Source organism: Bos indicus x Bos taurus, chromosome 13 (assembly GCF_003369695.1).
Source record: "Bos indicus x Bos taurus breed Angus x Brahman F1 hybrid chromosome 13, Bos_hybrid_MaternalHap_v2.0, whole genome shotgun sequence".
Taxonomy (NCBI): domain Eukaryota; kingdom Metazoa; phylum Chordata; class Mammalia; order Artiodactyla; family Bovidae; genus Bos; species Bos indicus x Bos taurus.
The window spans coordinates 19,413,373-19,422,870 of NC_040088.1; the positions used below are offsets into that span (position 1 = coordinate 19,413,373).

Here is a 9,498-nt window from a genome sequence, read left to right on the forward strand (position 1 = left end):
TGTGCTTTAAATAGATTTTTATTTGTTTTTCATTATATTAACTTTTTCTCCCATTGAGGAATAACATTACAGTCTTAACAATCAGAATCCTGTTACACACATCCACAGGCATGCCACGTGACCAGGCTGAGGGGGTTGTGTCCTCAAGTCTGCAACATGTCACAACATGGTCAACCAGAGTCTCCTCTTTTCAGCCGGTCTCAACACAAAACACCCAAGAGGGATGCACTCATCTTACTGGTTCCACCTGGAACCAGGGGGCAGGGCAAGAGGAAAGGTACAAGGGGCCATGTTATGTCTGCCTTCAGTCCCCTCACAGAAACCCACATGGATCTGAGGAGTCATCCAGGAGCTCTGGTGGGGTCCTCATTGTACCTGACATCATGTGTCAGAGCAGACTACCAGGGTTCCAGACAAGGGTCAGGGAGCAAGCATACTCAAAAACAGCAGCACACGGCATTCATACACACATGGTACCCTGGTGGGGCCAGACTGGCAAGAGCTGGAAATGAAACCCAGCTTGAAGAGAGCTGTATTGGGGAATTACTGGAAGTTGTCCTTTAATGTAACTGGGACACACTCTAGAAACGGGTCCCTCTCACGTACTGAGTTTTGGCAAAGCGCTGGTAGTGCTGACATGAAGTAATACAGTCTGGAACAGACTTCTCCAGGGTCTCTAAAAACATCCATAAGGACAGACTCTCTAACCTCCTCCTGTCTGAGGTTGCATAGGACTTTGTGAGTTCTGGTTCCCTCATGTATTCAAGTTCTGTGGTTTAAAAAAAAATCCTGAAGCATGCTCAAGGTGAAAGGCACATACACAGTCAGTACAGTATGACGAGGTCTGATGCTTCAGGAGTCAGACTAACAGGAGACCAACTAGTGTTGGTTCTTAGAGATCTATACACAATTAAAATATTGCCACACTCAAATGCTACAGAAATCTATAAGAAAGTAAAAAAATATGAGCCTTGCAGCCAGCTAGGTGATGATATTGGAGGGTTCTAGAACTACAGGAGCCTTCAGAATTATGGGTAAGGTAGGGGCCTTCCAAAACTGGAGCCAAATGCTCTAACTCACTTTTCCCCCACAGAAGGGTTGTGAACAGCACTGCCCAGAACTGAGCCTAAGCTCCAGCTGGCAGCGAAAGAGTAGGTAAGAAGTGCTGGAGGGAGTTGCAGCTCTTGGAAGTGCTGAAGACCCTAAGCTGGCTGTGATGTAACCAAGGAGTAGCTGGAAGAATCAGAGACTAGGTTGTAACCTTGGGGAGAGAAGCAAGGCTGTCAACTACTGGAGCCCTAGTGGGCCAGTATGGGGACTTTGAACTGCTTTTATATTGTAAATGTGGCTTATTCCCTTGTGCAGGAGACCCCAACAGGGCTTCCTCTGTCCCTATCCCAACATCTGTAGGGCTACCCGCTCCCTTATCCATACACCCCCCATGAGGCCTAGGGTTAGCAGGTCAGGGAGGGCAGCTGCCTTTGCCCTCATGGAACTGCAGAGTTTTCTCTAAACTTCAGCATTGGCCACGAGGCCTAGAAACCTAGAACTGGAGTGAGGGGGAAGACCTATGTTAGTATGTAACAGGAAATAGTAAAAGTTTGCAGGAAGAAAGAGCACATACTAGAAAAGGACAGTTAGAAAAAGGAAAGGAGAAGCAACTCGGGGCATCCCAAGAGGCTGTTGCTGGTGTCTGAGCCCAAAATTCAATCCTGCAGTGAGAAGGAGAAAGCTGACTGCCCTGTCCCCTGTGTCTCATCCAGGTATCCAGGTCCCCTCTCCCAGGTACTTACTGGAGGAGAAGGGAAGAGGAAACCGTAGGGTACCTATTTCTCCCCAGCAGCCTAGAAAGGGAGAGAGCCCTGGGAAAGAAAATGAAGAAAGCCCTCCTTAAAGGCCCTGAACCTGGGTAGGGACTATGGGGATTGGGGCAGTGGGGCTCCTGGCCTCCTACCCAAGACTGTTTATTAGCCATCCTGGCAGAGTGTGAAATACCAGGCCAGAGGCAAGATAAAGGCTGAACTGCCATTCTTGGGATGGCTTCACCCCACAGCTTGTCCTCCCCAGCATCACCATTCTGCATTCTTATTCTGGGGTGTGTCCTTCCCCTGCCTAGAATCCCTCCAGCCTGCATCTCTCCTAAGCTAGTTCTAGCACCTTGGGCATATGAACAGATATCTAGGATGGCAGGGCTTTGCCCTGCCTTTACTGCTAAGTTGACATGTTGCAGGTAAGGATAGCAAGGTACTAAGCCCTTCAGACACAGGGATCTGCAGAGGGTTTGATTTCAGGAAGAGATTTGGGAGGTGAATTATAGAAAAGGGATGAGGGAGTAGACTCCAGGCTCCAGCTTGAGAGCAAGGCTTGGCCTCTCTGAGCAAGCACAGTGTGAGCCCCTACTGTGCCCTGCTCCTTACAGCATCTCAACCCACCTGACCTGACTACCTTTCCAATAGGTTTTCCTCTTTTCCTCGATTCCCTCCACTTTCTCCCACTAACTCACATCTCACAGTCCTTTCCCACATACCTTACCTTTCCATGCCTGAGCAACTTCAGGGAGCCCAGCATCCAGAGGAGAGGGAAGGGGGAGAGTAAAGGCAGAACCCTCTAGTCTCACTGGGAGAATCACTGAGTAATAAGGGAGCAGGAGTGAATGCAAGTCCAAACATTAGATAGAGTGAGGCTTGTAATGTGGGAGCTGAAGGTAGGGAATGAGCCAGATATGAGACTGGAAGAAGACAGTCTCAGAAACAGGAGTGGGCCGGAAATAGAGGACTGGAGGGATGGGGATGGAGAGTGTCAGAGCAAAGATCCAGAAGGGGAACCAGGGAAGAAAGACCGACTGTCAGTGGGGGAGATGGAGGATTAGATGCCAGAAGGGGCCAGAAGGTGAGAGCGGGGCTGGGGCGGGGAGGGGGGTGGGGTGTTGCGGAGCGGGGTGAGGGGTGTGTTCAGAGGCAGATTAGAGGATCAGAGAAAGGGAAGTAGGAGTGAGAGAGAGGGGCGATCAGCCCACCTCACACACTTAAGAAGGGAGGCTGTGGTATCCAGCCCGAGGTGGGCTGCAGGCGCCCCCTCGATCAGCACACTGGCTGCGGCGGAGGGGCTGGACGGGGTCGGGAGTCAGCGAGGGGTTTGCAGCACGGCGGTGGAAGCTCAGTAGTTGAACTGGCGCTGGCAGGGCTGGTAGACAAAGCTGCCCTGGTGCTTGGGCCGGCGCGGACGGCTCTCGCGGGCGCGGTTCTGCCGCTGCACCACCTTGGCGCTCAGCGCGTGGCGTTCGGCCCGTTGCCGGGCCCGCTGCACCCGCCGCGCCTGGCCCGCCTTCTCCAGCAGCGCAGCCCGCGCCGGCAGAGGGGCGGCGTGGTGCAGGGCCCGGGCTTCGCGGCGAGCAGGCGCCAGCTCCCTGCGGGGAGAGACAGCGAGTCAGTCAGGGCTGGACAGATCGAGGGGAAAGCTGGCACCTCCCATTTGTCCCCGCACCCTCCTCAAGATTTGGTCTCTGCTCAGAAGGGGGCGCCCAACGCCGTTCTCGTGGGTACCAGCCCTTCCTCCAAGCCACCCACCCCGGAGATGCCTCCTCGGTCCTAGACTCTAAAACGGGTAAATGTGGCCCCGTGAAGGCTCAGCTTCAACTTCCGATTCGACCCTGGCATTCTGTACCCTATCCCCACACCTCCTTAGCGCTGCGGCCTCGCCCTTCCAACCTCTACAGACCCCAAGCCTTTGCTCCAGTCTTTCTCAAGCCCCGCCCCAGCCACGAAGCCACGCCTCTCCCAATCTCAAAGGCTCCTTTGCCTTCAGGCCGAGCTACATCCTGGCCCATCGGCCCCGGCCTTTGCCTCGAACACCCGCCTCTAAAGGGTCCTCCCGGGCAGTGCCAGGGGGTTCTTGGGCTCCAAGACACTCCTCTGTAGGCCTCCAGGCTCCGCTCCCGGCCCGCTCACCCGTCGCTAGAGTCTCCGTCAGGCAGGGCAGCTTCGTCGTCTTCTGGATGCGGGGAGGGAGGGCCAGACTCCAGCACTATGGTGCTGCCGGTCACGTAAACGGACATGCTGGGGTGCTCGATGAGGAGGTCCTCCAGGGGGCTGCTCTGGAGGCGGGCAGGCCCGAGTCCAGGCCCCTCTGCAGTAAAACAGGCCGGAGGGGTAACAAACCAGCTTTCATCCATCAAGGAGGGTGCGGGTGGAGGGCGGCCGGCCGGGGCAGCGGCAGCCCCGGGGCTGGGTGGAGCTGTGAAGCTGTCTATGGGTTACGGAAGGAGGGGGCGCAGTGGGGAGACACACACACCGGACACAATGGGACAGGGAGAGAAAGGGCATCGTTAGTCAGCCCCGCAGCCCCGCCAGCCACACCCAGGGGCCACCCACAAGTCTCGACCTGCTGCCCTAGGGCGCGTGAGGTGTGGACTGCAACACCTCTGCCAGGAGAGAGCCCCAGCTTGCATGGAAGGGCGCTGTTACCCCTACCTCCAATGCTACTGCCTCAGCCCCTATTTGCCCTGGGAACTCCCCAGTCCCCTAGCAGCTCCCTGCTCAATGGCTGGACTATGTGCCCTAATGAAAACTTCATAGGCTCAGGAGTCAGTCCTGGCTCCAGACTTACCAGGCAGGTCAATGATGAGCCAGCCATCCACTTCATCCTCCTCAGAGACGAAGGCTTGGGAGCAGTCGGGGTCCTCGGCAGCAGGTGGTGGGGGACTGAAGAAGAGGCTGGTGAGGCGCTGAAGCATGGTGGGGAAGCAAAGAGGCCTGGGGAGGGGGATGGTCTATGGCAGTGCAGAAACCTGTGAGGTAGAGAGGAGTCAGTACTAGGGACTGCTCTCCCCCCAACTCCTGGCTGGGGATACCTTCCCCAGCACCCAGAACATTGATAAGAGTACAATGGAAATGTGTGGGAAAGCTTTGCCCTGTGCATGTGTATGTCTACACGTTTGTGTGTGTGTGTTGTTTGTTCACTTTCTGCTAAGTCAGCCTGCCTTCAGGCTTTTCTGTTTTTTGTATGACCTTAGAAGTTATTTAACGTATCTGTGCTTTAGTTTTCTCATCTGTCAAATGGCAAGAATAATAGTATCCTCCTCTCAGGCCTTAAAGGAATTAAATGAGCTAATAATAGTATCCTCTTCTGGGCTCTCATGAGAATTAAATGAGCTAAACACAAAGTGCTCAGAACAGTACCTGGATACAGACTAAGCATTCAATAAACTAATCAACTGGTTTATTATTAATAATTGTTAATATTATTGCATGCTCTAGGACTGATATATAAAACTCTATCAGGGAAGGTCCTCAAAGGACTGGACGTCCAACCTGGACCAATCCCACAGAACAGCTACCATAAAGGGTAAAAACACTTCTCCAGGCAAGGAAGAAATTGCCCAATATTGTGATTATTTATCATCATTATCATCATCACCATATAGCTAATATTCATGTGCCAAGTACTGTATTAAGCCTTTAACCTATATCGCCTCATGTAATAGTCACAATAACTCTAGGAAATGGATATAATTATTAGCCCTCTTTTACAGGTGAAGAAATTGAGGCTCAGAGGCATAAGATGATTTGCCTAAAATCTCACAGCTAGTAAGACACAGAGGAAGGATTCTAATCCACGCAGATTCCAGATCACTGTACTCCATTGCCTTTGCTGGGTATCTGTCTGGGTTAGGCATTTTTTATTTAGTGACCTGGGACCATGGTCCATGTGTATTTTTCTGAACAGAAGGACCTTGGTTTTCATCATGATTTCCTAAACAGTAGTTCTTGACCCCAGAGATTAAGAATTACTACTTGAGGGGACTTCTCTGGTGGTCCAGTGGCTAAGACTCCGCCCTCCCAACTCAGGGGCCCAGGTTCCATTCCTGGTCAGGAAACTAGATCCCACATGCTGCAACTAAGAGTCCGCATGCCGCAACTAAAGATCCCACATGCTGCAACGAAGATTGAAGATCCCGAGTGCTGCAACTAAGACCTGGTACAGCCAAATAAAATTTAAAAAGAAAAAAAAAGAAACTTGAGCCTGTGTGGCTTGAAAAGGGCTCACTAGCAGAAATCCCACAAAACAGCTACCATCTCACCATGTGATTACATAAACCTCAATTGTGTCTGTCAGATGAAGGTCCTATTCCCACAGGCCCTCCACCCTCATCCCCACTATTTCCAAGCTCCTGCTCAAGGACAGCATCCCTGGTTAGGGAGGAAGATCAGGTTGCCTGGTCCCAGGAAGACAGCAGGTCAGTGGGAGATGATGATGGAGGGAGAGAGCTATCAGACCCCAAGAGCCCTTAAGGATGAGGACTGAGGGTTGGACCAGGACTCAAGCCCTCAATCAGTCCTTCCCTGGCTGAAGATGAGAAAGGAGACTCCCTGCTCCAGGAATGGAAACACCAAGCCTACTTCAAGACTAGAAGTAGTCCTGGGTTAGGGGCTGCTGGCCAGGCCCCCTGGATATCCCTAAAGCTTGACTCTCCTGAAGACAGCCAACAGTTTTGCTACTCAGCCACTTGTCACTTTCCTCTAAGGATGTTTCCACACTTTCTATAAAGCTCCCTGGGGATACAGTCACACTTCCATTTCCTAGAGGCATTCTACTCTTTTTGCAAACCCACCTGGGGTATTTCTATGGTTGTTGCACCTCTTCCAATCCCTGGGTATATTTTTCACACTTGCCACAGAATCACCTAAGCTCTACACCCAGAGAGTATGTATACATTTGCAGACCCCACAGTGGCCTCCAGAAGGAAGTGGTGCCTGGGTGTCAGCCTCCCTGGTGGTAGATTTTCAGGGATTACGAAAGGTTGGGCCACCCTCAGTCAGTGCCCGCCCAGCACAAGCCACATATCCCAGCCCATTTGTAGCCACAGGGAGTTAGTGACTCAGTTACCAAAAATTCAGAGAGTTTGACCCCTCCTGAAGGAAGGGAAAGACTGGGGCCTTGATGAGGCACACCCTCTTTCCAAGGACCTACTGCTTCATCGAGAAAATGGAAATAAAGTGAACAGGTGTTTCAGAAACCATGATATTCACCCAGCCCATTTTATAAGCTGAGGATCAGAGGACATAAGTCCGTCCAAAGACACACAGCTAGATGGTGGCAGAACAGGTCTAGCACCAGGTCACTGAGCCTTCGGTCCAAAGTGTACACAGTCAGGAACCCCTCAGTAAACAGTCCCCAAAATATAACAATGCAGGGGAGACGGGGGAAGTCAGACAGGAGTCAGATTTTGATCAAGTTGCTGCCCTTCTCAGGGGGCCCTCTGTCCAGCTATAAAAGGGTCTGAGGTTCCTGGCACTGAGATTCATCCTGCATTTACCAGAGCACCCAGAGTCTGCTCCAGGCCTCTTCAAATTACAAACAGATTGAGGTAAGGAAGGCTTAGGGCTGGGAAAGCTCCCTGCCCGAGGTCACACAGCAAGTCAGTGACAGAGCCAGAAGTGACAACCTCACCAGCCAGCCAGTGCCCGCCCCCTCTCATGACCACAGAGGGAGGCTCCCAGAATTTTTCTTTCCCAGCCCTGCCAACTTCCTGGTTCTCACATTCCCAGTTCTGCTCCTGGGAGAACGATTCCCTTTAATAACTGCAACAGCTGTGCCCGGAATAACACTTGATCCCCAAGCCACCTCTACCCCAGCCCATCTGTGAGCAGAGTCTAGGCTGAGATAGGACTCTTGGTCCAACCCATAGGCCCATCTACTTGGAAAGTCAGAGGCTCTCCTGCTGGGTCTCCGGTGCTTCTCTGTGAGCAGAGACAGGGGAGCACACGCTCTGTAATCACCAGCACTAGTCCAGGTCAATCCTTTCTAGCTGGCAGCTCTGGGGGTGCAAGGTGAAAGTGATAGTTGCTCAGTTGTGTCCAACTCTTTGTGACTTCATGGACTGCAGCCTGCCAGGCTCCTCTGTCCATGGAATTCTCCAGACAATAATTCTGGAGTGGGTGGTCATTTCCTTCTCCAGGGGATCTTCCCGACCCCAGGGATCGAACTCTGGTCTCCTGCACTGCAGACAGATTCTTTACCATCTGAGCCACCAGGGTGGGAGGTGAAGGACAGCCAAACAGAGGGAACTCTCATGTCCACCCCATCCCAACACTGGCCCAGGAGACACCCTGATGCAGCCATTGACTCACCTTTCTGTGGCCAAAACAGCTGGGAGGCAGTGATTTTCTGGGTTCCAGAACTCTGAGGTACAGAATGAGGATGGGGGCCTCAAAAGGGGACCCAGTCTCCAGAGACCTCCTGGGAAAAGATCCAGGAGTGAGGAAACCTGGGAGCATTATCAAATTTGGATGGGACTTAGCCCAAGTGGTTGGATGGCATCACCGACTCATGAGTTTGAGTTGGTGATGGACAGGGAGGCCTGGCGTGCTGCAGTCCATGGGGTTGCAAAGAGTCCCACGCAACTGAGCGACTGAACTGAACTAACCCAAGTAGAGTCTTAAGTGCAAGGAGGATGTGTAACTTGTTATTTGTAATAAGCTTCTACTAGGTATGTGCCAGTGGCTAATGCATCCACCACTCACTAGGGAGGCATGACTCTAACTAGCTGCACGACCTTGAGTAAGCCACTTCCCCTCTCAGGGCCTCGGTTTCTCCTTCCATGAAATGGGCTCTAAGACCCCTAGTTCGGGGGCTGGGAACGACGTCAGCTAAGGCGCTGCACACACTTCAGGGATTAGGAGAATGTTATTATGTTAGTCCCAGGGGCGCAGAGCCTGGAGCCAGAGGGAGGAGATTGCACCACTACCTGGCGTTGCCCCAGCGATCTAGAGTTCGAGCTTCAGGGGCTCCTGAACTTGTGACAACCCCCTCTCCCTATCTAGACCCAGTAGCGCCTTCGGAACCTCTCTCAAGTTTCTTCGAACCTCTCAGGTCTCGAGGACAAAGTAGAAGATGAGAGGTTTGACCTCAGCTCCTGGGTTAGCCCAGGAAACAAGAGGGCCCTCTGGTCCCGCTGCCTTCAGCGTCCCTCACTCTTGGGCCCAGTTCCGACCCAGCGTCCAACGGGTCACCGGAGGACAAGCGACCCGAGTCGGGAGGGGGTGGGGGGGGCGGTGCCGGCCTTGGTGACGTCTCAAAGTCATATGCAAATAGAGAGACGTCACGGTCTACCGGGCTGGGGCAGCCAATCCGGAGCCCAGAATGCAGCCCCGGCAGCCGCCCGCGGAGACTGACAAAGACCCGGGAACTGGGGGCGCGGGGCGTGTCCCGAGGCTCCAGGAGCCCCCCAGGCCAAAACCGGTCGGAACTCACCTGGGAACTGGGGGCGGTGCGGCGGGCCCAGGTGGCGCTGAGGTAGTTATGAGGCGGAGTGTCCCGGAATCGGCGGCGGATCACAGGCCCGGCAGCATCGCGGGGGCTGGGTTGGGAGCGCGTCGGACTCTCAGAGTGACTGCGCTCGTGCGCGGGGCTTTGAGTCTACAGCCGCGGCTGCTGGACTCAAGGCACAAATTGGAACGTTCAAACAGCTGATTGTGACGTCACAAAGGGGCCCGCCCG

General features: G+C 53.3%; 1 protein-coding gene across 3 annotated transcripts; it reads right to left on the minus strand.

Moving 5' to 3' along the window:
* Positions 1–9,498, minus strand: TP53INP2 (tumor protein p53 inducible nuclear protein 2). Of its 3 annotated transcripts, XM_027558749.1 has the most exons (5): positions 9,253–9,470; positions 8,130–8,238; positions 4,606–4,786; positions 3,948–4,245; positions 1–3,406 (listed from the first exon to the last, which is right to left on the minus strand). In XM_027558749.1, exons 3-5 carry the CDS (start codon positions 4,730–4,732, stop codon positions 3,157–3,159), a joined length of 675 nt encoding a protein of 224 aa, XP_027414550.1. In that variant the 5' UTR covers positions 4,733–4,786; positions 8,130–8,238; positions 9,253–9,470; the 3' UTR covers positions 1–3,156. The 3 variants fall into 3 exon arrangements, with proteins under 3 accessions (XP_027414550.1, XP_027414549.1, XP_027414551.1); XM_027558748.1 differs by lacking the exon at positions 8,130–8,238 and having other exon boundaries at positions 9,253–9,498; XM_027558750.1 differs by lacking the exon at positions 8,130–8,238 and having other exon boundaries at positions 3,948–4,125; positions 9,253–9,471.